General features: G+C 35.7%; 2 protein-coding genes across 4 annotated transcripts; one reads left to right on the top strand and one right to left on the bottom strand.

Annotated features, from left to right (window-relative positions):
• Positions 1 to 1,419: 1,419 nt before the first annotated feature.
• LOC126697452 (THO complex subunit 4A-like) lies at positions 1,420 to 5,028 on the bottom strand. The gene is made up of 5 exons (XM_050394460.1): positions 4,656 to 5,028; positions 4,296 to 4,463; positions 3,067 to 3,135; positions 2,777 to 2,961; positions 1,420 to 1,926 (listed from the first exon to the last, which is right to left on the bottom strand). The coding sequence occupies exons 1-5, from the start codon at positions 4,845 to 4,847 to the stop codon at positions 1,761 to 1,763; spliced, it is 780 nt and encodes a 259-aa protein (XP_050250417.1). The 5' UTR covers positions 4,848 to 5,028; the 3' UTR covers positions 1,420 to 1,760.
• A 2,670-nt stretch (positions 5,029 to 7,698) lies between these two features.
• Positions 7,699 to 20,014, top strand: LOC126697451 (uncharacterized). 3 transcript variants are annotated; one of them, XM_050394458.1, is made up of 11 exons: positions 7,699 to 8,027; positions 8,658 to 8,763; positions 10,425 to 11,345; positions 11,429 to 11,550; positions 12,026 to 12,187; positions 12,351 to 13,317; positions 14,311 to 14,829; positions 14,934 to 15,256; positions 15,928 to 16,026; positions 16,133 to 16,258; positions 17,758 to 20,014. In XM_050394458.1, the coding sequence occupies exons 1-11, from the start codon at positions 7,869 to 7,871 to the stop codon at positions 19,516 to 19,518; spliced, it is 5,265 nt and encodes a 1,754-aa protein (XP_050250415.1). In that variant the 5' UTR covers positions 7,699 to 7,868; the 3' UTR covers positions 19,519 to 20,014. The 3 variants fall into 3 exon arrangements, with proteins under 3 accessions (XP_050250415.1, XP_050250414.1, XP_050250416.1); XM_050394457.1 differs by having other exon boundaries at positions 10,398 to 11,345; XM_050394459.1 differs by lacking the exon at positions 8,658 to 8,763 and having other exon boundaries at positions 7,883 to 8,027; positions 10,398 to 11,345.
• The last annotated feature ends 474 nt before the right edge of the window (positions 20,015 to 20,488 follow it).

The following is a 20,488-nucleotide window of genomic DNA, read 5'->3' as shown; positions in this document are numbered from 1 at the left end:
TCCTCTAAACAGTCATTAACATTACATAATTACCCAGGAAGCCATCGTCCTAACCATCTTAACCCGGAATCGATTTCTTCTCACACAACAAAATCAATCAATTTTAAATAATACTTTGGGAGCTGGGCCCTGAGGACTAGACCATTTCATGCACCAGCCTCCAAAATTATCTTTGGGTTCATCATAAGAGCATCAGCAACGGAATAGGTAAATGCCAAATTTAAGCTTATTTTACCATTTAGCCCAAAATGCCCACTCTATTAGATGTTGTACAATGTAAATAAAAATAAAATAAATTTGTTATACAGTGCGATTCTTAATTTAGAATCGTACTGTAGCTCAATTGTAAAACAAAAATATATTATTTTATTCTTTTTTACTTTTCTTTCTCTCACTCTCAGCATTTCTCATTTACATTCTCTCTCAAAGCTTGTCCCTCACACAGTTCTCACTCTTTCTCTCATCTCACATCTCTCTTTCTCATTCAAGGTTTGTATTGGAGCTGGGTTTGGTTCGTGGTCACGGCATGGAGATTAGCGTGGATTTTGGATTTTGGATCGGCATGGATCGACGGAGATTGGTGGGTTTCTCGGTGGAGATTGGTGGGTTGCCAATGTCACCAATGATGGGTTGCTCAAGATCGCTGATGTGGGCTAGATGTGGTGTGATGTTGGCAGCATTGATTTGGTGGCACTGTGGGTCAAATGGTTTCGCTGATCTGGGTTTTGTGGTTTCGCCAATTTGGGTTTTGTGTGGGTTTTTGTGTGTGTTTTGCAGTGAGGTATGGATTGATTTTTATCTTTTGGGTTCAGATGTGGCAGTGATTCGGTGGTTTTTTTTTTTTTTTTTTTTAATTTGAGTTTTTGGTTCCGGTGGGATTTTGGTTGGCAGTGGGCATGGTGGTGGTGGTGGTGGTGGTGGTGTGGTGATGATTGGGTTGTTTGGCTGTTGAGAGAGGGGCAGAGTCTCAGAGAGGTAGGTATAAGGATGAAAAGAGAGGAGTGATAGATAACCTTTAAATATTATTTTATTGTATAATTTATATTATTTTAGTATGTAGTATTATAAAATAAAAATTGAGATGTTGGAAATATTGAAGAATGGTATGGAATAATTTGTAAAGTAGCTTTTTGGGATGGTAAAATAAGATAAGATTTAAAAAACATTGTGGATGCTCTAAAGCACCAATCTACCAAAAGTAATACCAGACGAGCTGGGTTGTGGGCCCGCTGTCCCTTATTTGCGGCCCTAGCTCAGAGAAGAATGACTTTATTTTTTCAATTTTTTTGAGAGAAAGGTATGAAAGAGAAGAATGATCTTTGATAGAAAACCAACGTCAAAAGGAGTCAAAAGAAAGCGGAGAAGAAAAAGCTAACTGCTTATAATTCAAACGGCCAAACAAGTATCAATAAGTATCAGTAATTTCAAAAGGATGTAATATTTCCAGATCAGGTAAAAGTAACTTTCAAGTTTCAACTACTATATTACTGAACAGGTCATGCACATAAGCAGCCTGGGCATTGCAAGACAAAAACCGACCCATGAAGTCAGCATCCATCACAATTACAAACTAAACTACGTTGTTAAATTCGAGGAAGCAAACAAGAACTAAAGCCGTACCGGATATATGTATATTACTGGTATCCTCTAATTGGTATTTCGACTGTCTGAAAATACAGTACTTCAGGCGAAACAGCCAACATACTTGAAAGATTCATTAGCCAAGCAAGGTACCAAGGAAAATCAACTATGAAGAGACTTCAGTTTATTTGCATAGCTTCAAGGCGGTATTTCTCCAAGTCAGCATCAAGATCTTCTGCAGACAACTTCTCAACAGGACCTTTTGCTCGTGCACGGCCCCTTGCAGGTCCACCGCCAATGCCACCAGCACCACCACGAACCCAACCTCCAGGAGCAGGCCTTCCTCTGTCCAAATAAATAATCAGAATTATGTTGATCAGAGGGGGGGGGGGGGGGGGAGAGAGAGAGAGAGAGAGAGAGAGAGGGAGATTGCATGTGAGTTTTACCAAATGCAAAGTTAAATATTAAACACTGATGACTTGAGAACAAAGCTTATTTATATAATTCCCTAAAATTAATACATTTTTCTCATTCCCATCAGTCAATTAGAGATGCACACTTCACTAAAGAGAGTTGCCATGGCTCAAACATTACGCCCTGCTGTTAAGTAGTAAGTGCTTTGAACTGATAGGGGAAGGAGAAAATTAACAAAATTAAACTAACCTCAAATTACAGAATGCTTATTTTAGTGTTTCACTCAATTACAGTGATGCAATACATCAATCCGTCTTCCTTTCCTTCCCTCATTTAAAGGAAACAAAATTAAGCACCAAAAATAAAATGCCTTGTTTGATAACTATCAAGAGTGAAAAAATTATAGGCCAAAATAGTCGGTCTCTAAAATTTAGCTCATTAGCAATTTTAGTCCTTGAAGTTTAAAGTGATTGTTTTTGGTCCCTTTAAAAACTTAAAAGTAATTGATTTTAGACCATAACAAACTTAAGGTGATTGCTTTAAATCCCTATGGAATAATGACGTGTCAACTTTTAGTTTGACCACGTCATTTAAGGGACAAAACATGATTACTTTAAACATCAAGGACTAAAATTGTTCATGGACTAATATTTAATGACCAACAGTATACTTAAGCCAAAATTAAATGACCTCTAATAATCTGCCCACCAGATGGAATTCATGGATAAGTATATAAAATCAGAGAAAAACGGAATTGATTACATTACTCCATAGTCCATACCTTCTGAAGGCAAAATTTGGTTTTCCTAATATGCTGTTTGGAAAAGGTGGCACAACAGGAGGAGTAACCAGATTCACTCCTACAAGCTCAATTTTCATTGGCTTCCCATCAAGCTGAACATTGTTGTATCTCTTGATAGCTGCTAGAGCATCTGCCTGGCGTAAAAAGACAACTTCTGCTGTTCCCTAAACATAAACAAAAACAATCTTATTAAGTCACTGGAACACAACAACAAAAAATTCAAATCAAATCTACAGAAGAACCTAACTGAGTAAATGCTATAAAGATACCTTTGATCTTCCACTCCTATCATAATGGATTGAATATCTTTTCAGGTCACCAATCTCACAGAAAAGTACCTGCAAAAATTCATCTCACTTAGATGCCAATGGTATACAATTTGAAGACATGATGCAAGATATAATAGGATTGGTCCATAACACAACAAGCTAGCTAAAAGGGTAGCCATTCAAATTTCACATAATCAAGAAGTCTCACGAAATGATGAATTTTTGTTGGGCAGGATCATCAATCGTCAGCAAAAAATGGTTAGAATTCAACAGTATCCCATAGAGACCATGCATGTGTTTGCACATGTCCATATGAATGACCTGCTTGCACTGAAACACACACCCTTGAAGATGGCAAAGTAGGCTCCACCCTTCCAAACCTCTCATTCCAGATTAAATTAGTTGTCAAACTGTCTAAAAAATGACCCATTTCAAGCAGCAACTCCAGACAAACCGGAGACATCATCAACATCACCAGTCACCACCCAAATAAAGATTTCAAAAGGATATATACCAATATCCATGTACGACCATGCCCAAACCCCTTGATGAAAATATCCAACCCCATCTACTTGCTTAACCCTATAAAATGCCCATAGCCTAAGATTCTCTAACTTTGGGCAAGCTCTGATAAACCACCATTTGAAATCCCCAAAACCATGCCGGAACTTCATTCCTCCTCCTCCAATCAAAAACACGCTTAAGTTTCCCCTTATAGCAACTCTGCCAGACCTCAGAATAAATAAATAAAACCGCATATCTGTGTTGCTAAAACCAGACTCATTAAAAATAATAATAATAATAATAATAATAATAATATAAAAAAAACCTGAACAATATGATTAATTACAAATTTACAACTATTTCCATAAACTATAAAAGTCATTTTCAATATCTGCTCTAAGCTAAAATTCTTGCAACCAACACCCTCCCATCTAGTGAGTCAATTGAGTGATGGGTACATACATTAATATGTCAAATTTCACCCAAATCAGCTCACTGACTCATTAATTCAAACATGGTGAGGTGGAGATTGCAAAAATAATCTTGAATTAGGTCCTTAATTGCAACATTTGGTAGTCTAGGGTACACCCAATAGTTTAAGACACAGATAGCTACAATTAACTCTAAATATTTAAACTATGCAGCAAAAGCTTAAAACAACAACAACGACAATAACACAAATCTAATATAATAAATCAAACACATAATAAAAAAATTCTATATACCTTAATGTCGTCATTAGTAACACCGTACTCTAAGTTTGATATATATAGCTTGGTACCGTCCTCTGAGTTGTTAATGTTAGATCCACCAACACCAACACCAACACCAACACCACCACCCACACCCAACACCACTTGTTGTGTCAACATCGGATTCATCACTTGCATTCCCTGCCCATTTTTTTCAAATTCACTATTTCAATATCAACTCAGTCACATACAAAACCCTAGCCCCCCCAATATTATTTGATAGTAAAATTTATATAAACCCCAGCGAGTAGCGACTTTTGCTAGGTTATTTTATTTTGAACTTCCTTACTCTCCAAGAAATGAAAAGCGAGAGAGAGAGAGAGAGTGACAGGCCTGTGGAGCGTAGTACGGTGCGGTTCTTTGAAAGTTGCGATTGGGGAAGCGGCGGTCTGGGCCTGGGCCTGGGCCTGGACCGGGACCGGAGGAGCGGCCTCGGCCACGGGAATTAGAATTACCATTGTACCCTCCGGATCTTCGGCTATTCTTGATCATGTCGTCGAGGGACATGTCCAGCTTGTTGGCCATTTTCAGCAAAGAGTGTGTGTGTGTGTGTGTGTGTTTTGAGCTTGGTGATTGGGGTTTTAGGGTTTTGGCAACACTGTGAAAGAGAGAGAGAGAGAGAGGTTTTGGTTGTTTTTGGCTTTTTGCAGAGAGAAGTGGTGAGGTTTTGGTTACATTTCCGTGAGAGACAGCTGGATAAATGTTGTGGGCCTGGGCCGGACTGCTGGCTACTGAGTCTTCATCTCTTCATTCTCTTATGTCCTCTTTGTTTTGATAGGGTATGAAAAAAGAAAGTTAGAAAGAGAGAAATTATTTTTATAGGTCACATTTTTTTCAATTAATACATAGAAACTCAATTTTGTTCCATGATGATTGCTCATATAGTATAAATGTACATTTATGCTTAGAAATAAAGTAGTGTTATAAATAAGTAAACAAAGTGTTTTTTTTTTTGTATAAATTATTTTTATTGGTTGATTTTGTTTAAAAAATAATTTGGGTAACAAATATTTCCCTACCTTAGACCATGCCTCCAAAGACTCTCTGACATGGATTTTGAAGATGGTAGGACAATTAAGGATATTAGGAGTACTATATCATGAATTTCTAAAATCATATCAATCTATTTTGAAACAAGTAGATTGGATCTTATTACATCGTCAATATTTAAATAAATGTTGATTGTTGTCATTTTTGTATGTATTTATATTATTGATGATGTGATAAGATTATACCTATATATACTTAGATAGAATCTTAACAAACTCTTACTAAATCAAACCACCTTAACTAGACGACAATATTTTGATCCAAATTGATTTAAAGGAGAGTATATCAAATTCACTAGTTGGAAACTCAAATTGATATATAAGTACATAATTAGTGATGAGTAATGACCTATTAATAGATATGATCCCTGCAAGTTCATCAAAATTTGATCCGCTCATTTTAAATTAGATGAATAAAATTTTAAAAAATTATTGGTAAATTAGAGTATCTTAATCAAAAGAAATTTTTTTTTTCCTAAACTACTTTAGAGACTAGTTCATCAAACTCACTATATGCCAATTCAAGTGGATATCCATGTGTTCTTAAAAAGGAAAAAAAGAAAGAAAAATAATATCCATGTGTATTTTTATTCATATAACTTATTCAACGGTCTTTACTTGTAATTAGGTAATCCTTTGACAAAACACACTTTACTTGTAACTGAGTAGATCTATGATGAGTTTAGTACTTTGAGGAACAAGACTTTAAGTTTAGTATTGAAATCATGCAAATCTATTCAAGAAACAAGTGAAGAAGTGTTGTTCATTAAAACTCGACAGATCTATATCCATCGAGGTTTAATGTTGATGCTTGACAAAAGATGTATCTGTTGAGAATTACAAAATTCAGATTTCTAGATCTAATTTCACGCATATCCATGTATATTTGTGTACAGTTTTTTTTTTTTTTTTTTTTTTTTTTTTTTTTTTTTTTTTTTTTTTTAACTTTAGACATATATAAGGATCATTTTAAGGGCCGTAAAATGTGATGCAAAGTGATGCAACTCAATGCAAATTGATTGTGCATGCAAGTTGTGACCGGAGACAAAATTTGCCTTAGTTCATCATATTCCTTGTAGAAGCTGCTGCGTCTTTGCGCTACGAGTTTTGTAACCAAGGAGCTTCTTAATCTTCATCATTGGATGAATTGAAGAACTTTGCAGCCAACATCTTCCTCAAGTTGGTGTATTAGTCACGTACTTGGATCCGTGTAAAAATTGGTTAGTCATGTACTGGGAGCCGTGTATTGAAATTAGAGATTGTCACTACATTACAAGTCCAATTGAGTATTGGGGTAAGAGTTTAACTATAGGTTGATATTAAGTATTGAATTTTTTTTTTTACTTGTAACCGCTTGTTTTTTATAATAGTGGATTTTGGGAGTGGTGATCTTAAATTCACCCGGTAGGATTTTGCCTCGGTGGTTTTCCCCATTCGTAAACAAATAACCTGTATCAAATTTATTTTCCGCTGCATTTAACTTCGTTGGTGATTTGTTTGTGGTACCAAGCTTATTGCGTGTAATTGAATTTAATTAATTTCACTTGGCTAAATTAATTGATCAAGTTACCAAATGGGTCAATAAATTCTTGGCCTATCATTTATAAAAAAAAGTAATGTTACTTCTTTTGAAGAATAGTTATGTTACTTATTTGTGGTTTAATATATCATTTTTTAAGAGAGTTTTAACCTATGATGTTCGCTCCTAATAATAGTTATTTATTATTAAACCAAGATATCAGTTGGTTTTTTGTGTAAGCGGGGATTGAATCCCAGATATTTTATTCAACTATAAAAAACTTTAATATATCATGTAATTTAAAAAACATATGAATAATTTTATGAGTTGTTTTTAAGAGGAAGCTTTGTCATAATTAGAAAACTTTGTTTTATTAAAAAATACATATGATTTTTCTAAGAACAATTTATATTTTATGATCAGAAATGGATAGGTGTTACTATCACAATTTTGACGAGGTTGCCTATGACTTATACATTGACTTATCATTTTTTTCACTCCTCACACTATGCTATATTATCACAATTTTTTTTTTGACTGGAAAGGTAGAATATATTATCACAATTATAATAAAGAAGTTGTGGAATAATTTGTGGTAAGAAATTTTCCTTAAAGAAGAAAAAGAAAAAGAAAAAGAAAAGGAAAAGATGTCACTAATGGGAGGGAAAGAGAGAAATTTACTACGGGCAAAAAGTCTTTTGTCATCCTTCTACAAGGACGACTGAGAGTGACGAGCATTAACGACTAACGAGTAATAAACGATCTGGGACGGTAATTTCAGTACAAACCAAGGGTATTTGAGTCATTTTCCACAAGCAGCTTCGACACCGGCCCAAAGTTTTCGCTCTCTTCAATTATGTGCATTCTCGCACTGTCCACCCCCCCTCTTTCCTCTTCAATTCCTCACTGCTCCGTTTTTCCAGTGCCTTATATAACCGCTTTCTAGAGAGTGAAGCTTTCTTTTTTCTAGAGAGAGAAATGGAGGATATCGATGAAGCTAGGGCAAAAGCCACTGCGTCAGAGCCTACGAATTCGAATCCCAACACGGAGCTCTCCGAAAAGCCTTCCAAAGCCAAAGAAGAAGGCGAGCTATCTTCCGACGAAGCCGACGGCGGCGGCGACGACGACAACAACGACGTATTGCTCTCCAAAACCCTAGCTCATATTCAAACTTTCAGCTAGTTTTATTGTATTTTTGGTTTCATCGAGTTCAATGCTTGATTTTTGTGTTTACGTGCCATTTCTCATTACTTGGCCTCTGTCTGGTTGCTGAGAAAACAGAGGAAAATAGAGGAAACCACTCTTTTTTTTTTTTTGTTTTTTTTGTTTGTTTGTTCTTCTTCAGTTTTGTCCACTGATAAGGAGCTTTCACTTAGAACAAGATACATAGTTGTATTAGGTCGAGTAGTCACAAATGATAATGAATCTGAGATTTAGAAGCTCCAATTTATTTTTCTTTTCGTACAATTTTAGCTACCACAAGGCCTTACCGAAAATTTTATTTGAATTTAATTAGTTAATTTTTAGTTTATATAAGCTTTAATGGTTCGCAATTTGTTGATTTTTATATTTAGCGTGAATAATTTTTAGGGTTCTTAACATTTTGAAATTGTGATGTTACATTTATTTTTTCATTTCATTGTAGTGAAATTGATGTTCTTATAAGGAGCTTACTTGATTTTCGTTTTTACTCTAAATTTTGTTTGAAAATGTTGTGGAAGATGATTTTGAAATCTAAATGGGTTATTTGAAATTTCTGGCCCACAGGAAAATCCTGTTGGCTCTGCTGCACAGTCTGTTGGTACTGTTGCACCGCCTTCAGGGCCTGTGCGAGTTTTTTCAGCAAACAAAGGCGCCCAAGGCATTCCGCCAGGTAAATCTTACAAGCTAAACACAAGGAAAGTAAGTGCGATTGTTCATTTTTTTTTGGGCAAGCTTAGGTTTGGTTTTATGGTCAAGTTCATTAGTTTCCATTGAAAGAGCATGACATTAATGAAAAAAGATCAAGATCTATCATCCCATATGTCTCATTCAATGTTTAAAGTTTGACAAATTCGATCATTTTGCTGATGTTAATATTAATCTATTTTCTCAGTTTTGATCAATAGTTTGATAACTTCTGGACCATTCATAAACTCTAATAAAGTTTAGTTAATTGAGACTGAAAACGACCTTTTTAATTGAGATTGGGAGCCTTGGTGTCAACTTTTCACTATTTCCAAAACTACAACTGCTGTTTAGTTCAAATATATTTTCCCAAAAACAAAAATTAAGGAGAAAAAAGTAGTTGACAAATGATTAAAAGACACATTGGAATAAAATAAAAAGGTAAAATATAAATAGTCAAAATGAAAAAATCCCATATTTATTTGACTCCCATACCCACATTTAGTCTATAATTGTAACTATCAGTAATTTAAAATTTTGATAAAACTATAATACTGAAATTTTCAAAATTCTGTCACATCTAAACAGTTACTTTTTTGTTTTTGTTTTTCTTTGAATATGAATGAATTTACAAAAATCTGAGTATGTGCGTAGCACATGCATGAGGCTAGTAAGTTCTTATTCAATTGTCGCACATTTGATCTACTAAGTGAGGACTATAAAATTTGAACCCAGTATTTGATTTCCTAATTGATGTAAGAGAACCTAATGAAGCCTGTTGTATTAATTTCATAACCCTATGTGTCAGGATGTTTCATATAGAGTACAGCCAGGAGCCCTGTGGCTTAGTGACAATGCTTGGTCTCCTTTTGGTGGAGAACCATGGCTCAAATTGTTACAATTTAATTTTATATGGAAAAAAAAGTTTCATATAGAGTACCCAACCTCGGATTTGCACCCAAAATTGCAAATTGACTCTGTTTGGACCTTATTTTTGTCACTGTGATGTTCTTATTAATGTGAGAGTAGATGTTATTTTGCATTGTATATGAAATAATTAATTCACAGATGTATGTAGAGTAAATTGATAAGTTAATATGTCTAGAATTTTTTTTATAATGTAATTTTATTGAAGCAAAAGAACCACCTTGTAAATGCAAGCTAGCCTAAAGAAATACAAAAGAATGAGAATTACAAGCGAAAAGGTGGAGAAGCAATGAAATCTACATCTGTGTATCTTTTATGTAGAATCTACTTATAAAAAAAAAGTGTATCTTTTATGTAGAATCATATCCTCTTGCCATCATACTCCTCTTTGTTCTCTTGCACCTGCCACAAGATCAGGACTATTGTCATACATTCTCTTTCCTTTTAAATTTGTAATAATCTGATCCTCTCAGCATATCTTTTATTTACATTGTGATGGTGGGGTTGGATTTGAGGCTATACATCCGATCTCTTTCTAAATTTGAATCTTTCATGGTGCTTTCTTATGGTTTGGAAAGTGTTCATTTTTTCTTTCCTTTTATTTATTAAATTACCTTTTGGGATTGAATTTTGTTTTGGTATAAATATTCTTCTTTTATAAGTATCTTTCTTAGGATTATATCTAATTCTCAGGTAAGGTTATTTCTTGTAATTCATCAGCAAGCTCCATTGATGTCCAGTCCCGAACATCTTTACCACCAATTCCTCAAAAGAGCTTTGATAAAAACCGAGTCCCACTTAAATCTGCTATGCCTGGGTGGCGTGCTCCTTCGGGGCCCAACAATAATAATCTTGTTATAAGATTCTCAGATGATGACAGTGGCAGTGACTCTGAAGAGTATGGACAGGAGAAAGCTTCAGGTAAAGGCAACGTGACTGTGGTGAACAGCAACCGAAGGGTACCTGTTCCTTCACTACCAAAATCAAACATGTTAAGGCAGACAGCCAGAAATATAAACAAAGTAATGCCCAAAAAGTTGTCTTCAAGTCGCACATTTACGCCATCGATGAACTCTATCCAGGGAGCCAATTCCAAAGGTGCCGGGCCTTCAACTGTTGATCAAGGATCACGAGGCAGAAATTTGAATGCCCTCAACAAAAATTTTGCAAGCCGAGAGCGTGGGTTTGACCAAAGTGTGGGCTTGAACAATAATAAACTTCAGGATTTGCGGCAACAGATTGCACTTCGTGAAATTGAATTGAAGTCCAAGTCTGCCCTGCAAACTAAGGAATCTGCTTTAGTTCCATATAGGGATTATAATGCAATGAACCTAAGCAACAATACAGCTAGGAGATTCAATGCAACCACTGCTAACTCTTTACAGTCAGAACCAAAAGAGCCAGACAAGAAACGCTTAAAAGTTAGTGGATCTTTTAATACCCAGCCAAGTCCAGGTGGCCAGCGAGACATACCTTCTGCAAATTCTACTCTACCATCAAAAGGGCCAGCATTGGAAAACACTAGTATGCAGGTCAGGAATACGGCTGACAGTAGAGGGATTTCCTCAGGTAGAGCAGAGTCAAGTATTGACAAACGGGTTGCTGTTATACCAGAAAGTATACCCAGCAGAGCTAAAGATGGTAATAATTTGCATACTCACTCTGTACCTTAGCCAAGGAATGCTTTGAGATGCCCCAGCTAATGCAGTGGTTATGCTCTGCAGGTGTTGACGTTGATAGTGGTTGCAATCAGTCTGACAATAATAGGCAGGTGGATTCTTGTGTTGCATTAACCCAGACTACACCTCTACCAAATGTAACCTCCAATATTTTGCCAGAGAATTCAGTAAGTCAATATTATAATCAAACAATATTTGCTGCTTCTTAATTAATGCTCCTTCATTGTATGTTTAATTATTTTATTTCTTGTCCAAGCTGCCCATGTAATATATTCATCATTTTTGCTGTACTTTTCATGTTTCAATTTTGTATAATCAGCTTTGATTGATATTGCTTGACATTATTGCACCTTTACATATAGATCTGCCTGGACATAAACATTGTAGAAATTTCATCAAAAGAATTGTGCAGTATTTCTTAAAGCTATTCACAAACCTGCAGGAAACAATTATTATTAAAAAAATTTCTCGTCTACTAGTTATGTTAATGAACCCTATAATGTTCTTTTGTTGTCAGACCTAAGTATTTTCTAACATTTATGATGAAGTTCTGATAATCTCACATGTATCTGTATTTGAATCTTCATAGTTCAGGCTTTCCTTTATGTTGTTTTTATTTATTGATATTATTCAACATTACAGAGCATTGTTGAGTTGAGTCATCCAAGTAAGATCAGTGGTCATCAACCATCTGGTTCCTTAAAAAAAGCAACAACTCAAAACAATTCAGTAAGAAACAGTGACCATCATGAAGTCGAAGCCAGCGATAAGGCACATGAATCCTTTTTCAACAACATATGCCAGGTTTGTTTCTGAGCTCCAGATTTGCAGACCTCTGATGCGCATCTGCTTGCAGCGTTTTTCTCTTTTTTGGTGATTGTTTTCTTTCAAGTTGTTGTTGTTGCTGTTGTTATCATTCATGTATTATACTTATAAAAAAATATTAAATAAATGTACCGTATTTTAGGGATCGCTGAACAATGCAAGCTTTTGGAATTATTTGGGCAATGCTAATGTCTCAGGACATAGCAACATAAGTCTGCAATCTTTAGTTGAAAAGGAGGAATCACTGGACAAGGACCTGGAGGAAGCACAAGAACTCAGGCGCAAGTGTGAAATTGAAGAAAGAAATGCTCTTAAAGCTTATCGTAAAGCTCAGAAGGCTTTGGTTGTGGCTAATGCTAGATGTACTGATCTTTATCGCAGAAGGGAAATCTATTCAGCAAACTTGCGATCTTATCTTATGCAGAATTCCAGTTTACTGTCGTCCTCAATGCAGCATGAAGATGCTGCAATGGGTTTGGATCCCCCAAATATCGTGCCTGAAAATGTGAATCTAATACCCATGGCTAGTCATCAGATGCAGCCTGTCTTTGATGGTTTTGATCAACCAGGGTGTGATTCAAATATCCAATGTGTCGATAGTGCTCCCACCAATAGAACTCATTGGCATGTCAATGGACATAATTTGGAGTCAGAACCTTGCAGTGAACCAGATGGTAGTACATCAGAGCCATTGACTCGTAGTGGCAAGAATACTGTAGATGGAGTTTGCTCTCCATTCACTGATCCAAATAATTCAGTAGATGAAGATGAAGAGACATTTCCATTTGACCCTGAGTCTATACAACCCAACATCGAATGCCATATAAAAGAGAAAAATCTTGAAGATGGGCAAAATGACATTAGTGATGAGTTGAACAAAAAAATTTTAATTGATAGCTCCCAGGATACTTTGCTTCTTGAAGCAGCACTAAGATCTGAACTATTTGCTCGGCTAGGGACAAGAACTATATCAAAAGATAGTGGTTCATGTGACAACACAGAGTCTGTAGTGGAACAAGGGGCTGAAAATGATGTTGGAAAGGATAAAACACAAATTGGCAATGGTCCATTCCCGGGGGTAGAGAAAGATGGAAAATTTGATCTGGGAGGTAATGTCCTTTGGATGAACATATCTGAGGTGGCCTTTTCTGCATATAATAAAAACTGTGTGTTTGTGTCATGCTGAAAGTAGAGACTATTTTTACATGCCAGTTATTTAATTAATTTTAGTTCCACCATATCCTCATTCTTGCCATTTTTTTCCCAAGTGGTGGTGTATAAATTTCCTTTTTGCTTCTAAATAAAATTCTCATCATTTACCATCTGTATTACTGTTGAAGGTGATCAGATTAATGGATATAAATGACATTATGGAGGTACCTTCAGGGAGAATAAAAAGCTATATCCTCAGTAGACTTGTGGTTTTGGTTCTCATTGTCTTTCAAATACATTAAGAAATTTACTAGTCCTTTACATACTTTTTATTGGACAAATTTATTAGTACTGTTTCTTTTCCAGACTAACATCTGCCAAATTTATTGTGTATTACAGTTTAAAAGGGACTTTTAATTTAAGGAAGTTGACGAAGAATATGGTATTTTGTTTCCTTTTTGGTGGTGTTGTTCTTTTTTTTGGGGGAAAAGGGGGGGGGGGGAGGGGGAGGGGGTGATGCAACATAAATTTGAGAAAATGTGTGATTTAGTTGTTTAGCCTGTACATTTGTAAAACCTTACAATCATTCTTGCAATGACAAACTCAATAATTGCAATGCAAGATTTGTGTGGCTAACTGTATTTGGAAATTCTAGCATAATAAGTTTTTAGGCAATTGATGTTTTGATTTCATGCTGAGGATTACTGGCTATTCTGAATGTAGTAACTAGTACTTATTTTTCTGAATCTAATCAGATCAAGACTGTCTATAGCTTTTAGAAATTGTGGTCAAACTTGTAACCAAAGCTCAATATTGTGTATATCATCAGTTATAAGTATCCTTTTATTATTAATCAGCAGAGTAAAATGATTTATTCTGCTTGATTTTTTATTGGTTAATGTGTTACTTTGTTGTTTGTTTTCTGTCTCTTATTGGTTTCCCTAATCCAGGCACTGATAGGCAAGAGGGAAGTATCCTTGAGGCTCCTCTTGAGATCCGGAAACAGAGCCAAACTGAAAAATTTTCTTCGAAATCTCACTCCACTGCTGATTCTCAGGATTGCAGATTATCTACCAGACAAGTTGGCTTGCCAGCTTCTATATTTTCTTCTCCTCCTCTAATATTGAGGAGTGCATTTGGTCATCTGAAGGTTGCGTTGCCAAACAGTTTAGTAAAATTGCGGACCAAAAATCATCAAAGTCAGGATAACAATATATATAATGAAGAGGGTGCTTGTGTTAACTTTGATGGGATTCAGAGGAGCAATGCAACAGCAAACACAATTAAAGACTTAAGCGGAAGAGAAATTGGTTCTTATACCTGCAGTCCTATAGTTGATCCATTTTGGCCACTTTGCATGTATGAGCTTCGAGGAAAATGCAACAATGATGAATGTCCTTGGCAACATGTTAAGGACTACACTAATGGAAAAATCCATCAGCAACAGCTTGGTGATTCTGATAATGCTGGTATGTAAATTCCTTTGGTGATTTTGGAAACATGCATTCTATTGCTTACATTCTTGAATTAATATTTGTGCAGATTTTGAGGTTGGTTAATATTATTTCTGCAGATTCTAAGGTTGGATTAATCTTACATCAAAGAATGTGTACTGGTGCAACAAAAGGTCCCAAGTATGATTATTTGACTTCGCCAACTTATCTAGTTGGGTTGGATATGCTTAAAGCTGATCCACAGTCATATGAGTCTTTTCTAGCAGGGAGGAATGGTCGATGGTGGAAAAAGTGTTTCAGTCTCTCATTAGCAATTTCAAATCTGCATCAAAAGCCGTTTCCTGTAGATGGCCCATTTTTGCATGGCAATGATGGTCGTGTAGAAATTTATGGGAATTGGAACAGACAGTCATCATATTTCCAGAGTAGAAATCGCAAATTGGTATGTTCATTATTTCTAGATTATTCTCTTGATTCATATGCCTAAAGTTTTTTTTTTTTTTGGATAAGTAGATTCACATGCCTAAAGTTGCATAGTACTGCTGTATATTTTTGGTGATTGCAACTTCTAGTGGTCGAAAGATGAATTTTCAACTAGCTCTATCTCAACCTACGTTTTAGTTATTCAAATATACATTTTGCTTTCACGTATTCTGCGGGGTTCGGAAATCTCATAAGTCAAGATTCTTTTGGATATGTTAAGGAGTGTGCCTTACTATCCATAATGAATATATTTGATGCTGAAGACTTCCAAATTGTCTTGGATCTTTCTTTTCTTGCTTCTCTATGTAAAATTGAAATTAGAATTCCCTCTTTTTGGAATATTTTTTCTTGTAATTTTGTGAGAAGATAACAATATAATCTTCACTATCCTTGATAAAATAAGCAGTCTTATGATTTTCCCTGTGATTTCTCCTGTTGAGTTCTTTTCTTTCTTCCCTCGCTCTTGGATATGTCGATATTCATCTTAAGCCATTTGTTTATTCTTTAATCTCTAGAGTCTTTGAAGATTTTCCCCCTATTATATATGAATAATTGTCTTATTGGTTTTGTTTGGTCCATTGGCTCATTCATGCTGACCTTCTTCTTTTTCCTCACATTATGTATACTCAGAATCAACTTGAACGAGATGTGGCTGATTATGATCAATCCCTTGAAATGGCTCTTAATACTCTCAATCAGGAGGATAACAAACAAGAGGGTGTGGAGAAGGTAACTTCTGTGTCACGTGTTGGAATTTCAACCTTCAGTGTCTCATTATTATGTTGAAAAACTTCAGTTCCTGTCAAGTGTTGTCTCATATTTTTGAGCTTCGCAGGTTCTCCTTTTGCTGTCACGAGCTCTTGAGACCGATCCAACTTCTGTAACACTCTGGATTACATATCTGCTTATTTACTATAGCAATAGGAATTCTCGTCGGAAGGATGACATGTTCTCTTATGCGGTATGTTATTTTTTATTTCCTTCTCTTACATCGAGTATGCTATGAAGACTGGGGAGTTTCTGCATGTGTGGAGACAGCCCTATTGGTGTTGCTATTCAAGTTGGTAACTCTAAGAAAACACTTGAGATATCTATCTTATATTGGTTTTTGTTCATTACTCTTAATAGTATTTATTGATGATAGCCGTCTACACACCTGATGAGACTTCCTGATTCTCCATAGCATTGCTTCATAATGAAATTTATCATGATTGATCCACAATTGTGTTGTTGATATGTTGTTTCTGTTAGAATAATGATTGAATTGATTAAATTCATCATTTTATATTAGATTAAGCTTTTGAGATAAGTGGTAGTTTATCATGGTATTAGAATAGTGGTCTGAGTTCAAAGCCTATCTCTACACCACCTCCCATTTAAAATTAAAATTTCGTGTGTTCCCCACTTATTGAGGGAGAGTTTGGGTTCACGCATGGGAGAGCGTTAGAATAATGGTTAAGTGGTTATATTCACCATTTCCTATTAGTTCAAGCTTTTAGGATAAGTGGTAGTTTATCAATTTCATCTGCTTAGTACTAGATTTTAAACTATAACAGATCTTAAAATGATCTTTGCACTTTCCTTGTATGATTGGATGGCTGCTTTAACTAGTCTCATTCTCTAATATGCTAGAGTTTCTTGATTGTTGTAAATTTTGCTGATTTTTTGGTGCCTCTCTAGTACATAACATCTGTACATGGTGCCTGGTGGTGATCCTTCCCCTCCCCACCCCACTGCTGTTCTTTTAATAAATTTATAAAAAAATCTCTTGCTTCTCACCCTACATACTATATCTTGGTGATTTTTGTTTCTTTCTTTTTATTTTGCCCCCCATTCTTTCTGTTGATTGAGGGCACGGAGGAGATAAACAGTGTTGATGATTTACGCGAGAGTATCTATGTCCTGTTTTACAGCAATATGTATTTTTTTTGGTTAGTTTGATAAGTGTTTATGCTTAAGCTTCCAAAGCATATCTTCTGTTTCCAGATATCTGTAGTAATTAATTGTATTGCTGTGGCCTTTTGAGTTTTACCTGTTTGTCAACTAAACATATGAGAGGTTGCAACTTAATTGTTTGAGCAATAATGTGTTAAAAGGGAATTGGTAATCATCCCAAGCTCTATCCACTTAGTAGAATTTTGTTTCTTTTCCTGCTGGTAAAGATCTAAGAAGAGAGTGTTTGCAAAACTTGGAAAAAATGGAGCTCTTAAAAAATATGCATTTTTTTGGTTTGGAAATCAATGCAGAATGTTTTTTTTTTTGTATAGGAAAGCCTTCTTGCTATCGCTTTTCTTCTTTTTTGGTTGCTAGTCATTTTTTTTATACTGTTTTTGTTTTATTTTTGTCTGCTTGTGTGTTTCAATTTCCAGGGTTTATCTAGTTTAAGCATTTTCTTCTGCTTCTCCATTAGAGTGCTGACATTAAACTTTCACATGGAAACACTTTCCTCTCGTTTTTCAGGTCAAACAAAATGAGGGATCTTATGAACTGTGGCTTATGTACATCAACAGTCGGATGCAGCTTGATGACCGGATGGTTGCATATGATGCTGCTCTCAAAGCGCTTTGTCGCCATGCGTCTGCTTCTGACTGGGATGGAATGCATGCTAGTTCATGCATCTTAGACTTGTTTTTGCAGATGATGGATTGTTTGTGCATGTCTGGGAATGTTGAGAAGGCCATCCAGAGAAGCTATGGGCTCTTCCCTACTACCACAAATTCTGATGAGCCCTATTCTCTTTCGCTCTCAGATATCCTGGCATGCCTAACAGTTTCTGACAAATGTGTATACTGGGTTTGTTGTGTGTATTTGGTTATTTACAGGAAACTACCTGATGGTGTAGTACATAGGTTTGAATGTGAGAAAGAACTCCTTGAGATTGAATGGCCTGTTGTTCATCTTATAGATGATGAGAAGCAGAGGGCTCTTGAGCTTGTGGAAGCAGCAGTGGAGTCGGTTGATTCATACATCTATACTGAATCACGTAAAAGTGAAATTAATCTGAGATCAGCACAATGTTTTGCAGTCAATCATATTAGGAGCATGGTGGCACTTGGCAGCTTAGAATGCTTGAGAAACTTGTTGGATAAATATGTTAAATTGTATCCATCCTGTTTAGAACTTGTTCAAATATCAGCACGGATGCAGAACCATGATTTTGGAGATGTGAGTTTTGTGGGGTTTGAGAAAGCAATCAGTAACTGGCCAAAAGAAGTCCCTGGAATTCAATGTATATGGAATCAATATGTTGAGCATGCCCTCCGGAATGGAAAATTTAATTTTGCGGAGGAACTTATGGCCCGTTGGTTTCACTCTGTTTGGAAAGATAATTATATCCAAAATGGTTTGTTGGAGGCCGTGGATGGTGGTACTCGTAACCCATCTGGGTCACAAGGATTGGTTTCAAATTCCAATCCTAAGCAGATAGATATAATGTTTGGTTATCTCAATCTTGCTCTTCATAAACTATTGCAGAATGATCGCAATGAAGCTTGCTTAGCCATTGACAGGGCAATGAAGTCTGCCATTCCTGAATATTTTAAGCATTGCTTGAGAGAGCATGCCATGTTTTTGCTCACTGATGAATTACTATCAAGGGAAGATTCTCCTGTCACTGAGATCAGGAACATGTTGGAAGGTTATCTGGATGATGCTCATGCTTTCCCCATTTCTGAGCCGTTATCAAGAAAATTCATTGGTGAAATCAAGAAACAAAGAGTTCAGTGGCTATTAAGTAACATACTCAGTCCAGTTTCAATTGATTCTTCTCTGGTAAACTCAGTTCTTGAAGTGTGGTACGGCCCATCTCTATTACCCGAAAAGGTTGGTGAGCTAAAGGATCTGGTGGATTTTGTCGAAGCCATCTTGGAGATACTGCCATCCAATTATCCATTAGCAATTTCTGTCTGTAAGCTGTTAAGCAGAAATGACAACTCCAATGCTTCTGCCAGTGTTTTATTTTGGGCAAGCTTAAACTTGGTCAGTGCAATCTTTCATGCAATCCCAATTCCACCAGAGTATGTATGGGTAGAAGCTGCAGGTATTTTGGGAAATATTGCAGGTAATGAGGCCATTTCTAAAAGGTTTTATGAGAGAGCTTTTTCAGTTTACCCATTCTCGGTCAAGTTGTGGAAATCTTATTATGACCTATCTAAGAAGACCACAGGAAATACGAGCAGTGTTGTGGAAGCAGCAAAAGAAAAGGGTATTGAACTTGACTAAAATCATCTTTTAAATATAGAATAGTTAGGATGTCAGTTCAGTAGGACAGCAGTTATTCGAGGGAAACTTGGGGGTCAATTTTGCTTTTAAGTAGTGAATAGAGGCCTTGAGTTTATAGCTGGCTACCATTTTAGATTGACCATCTTTGGCAAGTTAAAGTGTTCAAGATGTTAATCTCCAACTAGGAGTTCCAGAAGTAAATAGAGAATAGAATTATTAATGGAGGTTTTAGATTTAATTAAGTTGGCACTTGGCAGTATATGTTTTAGGTGGTGAAGATAAGGTTAAGAAGAGGTGTCAGGGTTTGGATTAGTGGTCTTTTTATGTCACTCTCTCCCCTGTTCCCTTTTGTATTTTTTTTTTCCTGTTTTACTTTTTGGTTGATCTTGTTGTCTCTCATCTGACATTAATGTCTTACCCTATTGCTTAATTGTAATTACCCAAATCCTTGTACTTAACACATACATGGAATGAAGATGAGATTGTTCTCGAGTAAGAGTGCTGATTTCTCCTTCGTATTATATATATATATATATATATATATCTCTCTCTTCCTCTTTTCCCCTGCTTAACAAATATTTTATAGATTGATATTGTTCATGCTGTGGTAGAAAGCACTGTCCTGGTGATGAAATGTCACTATTATCGGAATTTGTATAACTTTGATAGACTTAAATGGCTTAAGATGTAAAAACTTAAGGGAAAGAATCCCTCTAATTGAATCCTCCAATTCCCTCTCATTTTTAAGTGGATGTGCCATATGTGGCATTTATTTCATTTTTAAATCTCACATATCTTTCATCTAAATAAAAATTGGAGAGTTCAATTGAAGTGAATCTTATCCCAAAGCTATAGACACGGACGATAGAGATTAGGTCAAACTGCCAGAGTGTTTTATTTTGAAGTTTTCATTTTTATTTTTAAATTCTCATTTATTGTATGTCATTAGTTGCCATTGTTAGATGTTCGT

This window comes from Quercus robur, chromosome 8 (genome assembly GCF_932294415.1).
Source record: "Quercus robur chromosome 8, dhQueRobu3.1, whole genome shotgun sequence".
NCBI classification, from domain to species: Eukaryota; Viridiplantae; Streptophyta; class Magnoliopsida; order Fagales; family Fagaceae; genus Quercus; species Quercus robur.
The sequence above is the reverse complement of the archived record's forward strand: the minus strand, read 5'-3'. Positions and strand labels throughout refer to the sequence as shown.

Coding starts and splice junctions, on each gene's coding strand:
- LOC126697452 (XM_050394460.1), bottom strand. CDS start 4,847: ATGGCCAACAAGCTGGACATGTCCCTCGACGACATGATCAAGAATAGC. Junction 4,464..4,655: donor CACCGTACTACGCTCCACAG/GCCTGTCACTCT, acceptor AAAAATGGGCAG/GGAATGCAAGTGATGAATCC. Junction 3,136..4,295: donor TTACTAATGACGACATTAAG/GTATATAGAATT, acceptor GAATTTTTGCAG/GTACTTTTCTGTGAGATTGG.
- LOC126697451 (XM_050394457.1), top strand. CDS start 7,869: ATGGAGGATATCGATGAAGCTAGGGCAAAAGCCACTGCGTCAGAGCCT. Junction 11,346..11,428: donor ACCCAGCAGAGCTAAAGATG/GTAATAATTTGC, acceptor TATGCTCTGCAG/GTGTTGACGTTGATAGTGGT. Junction 13,318..14,310: donor TGGAAAATTTGATCTGGGAG/GTAATGTCCTTT, acceptor TCCCTAATCCAG/GCACTGATAGGCAAGAGGGA.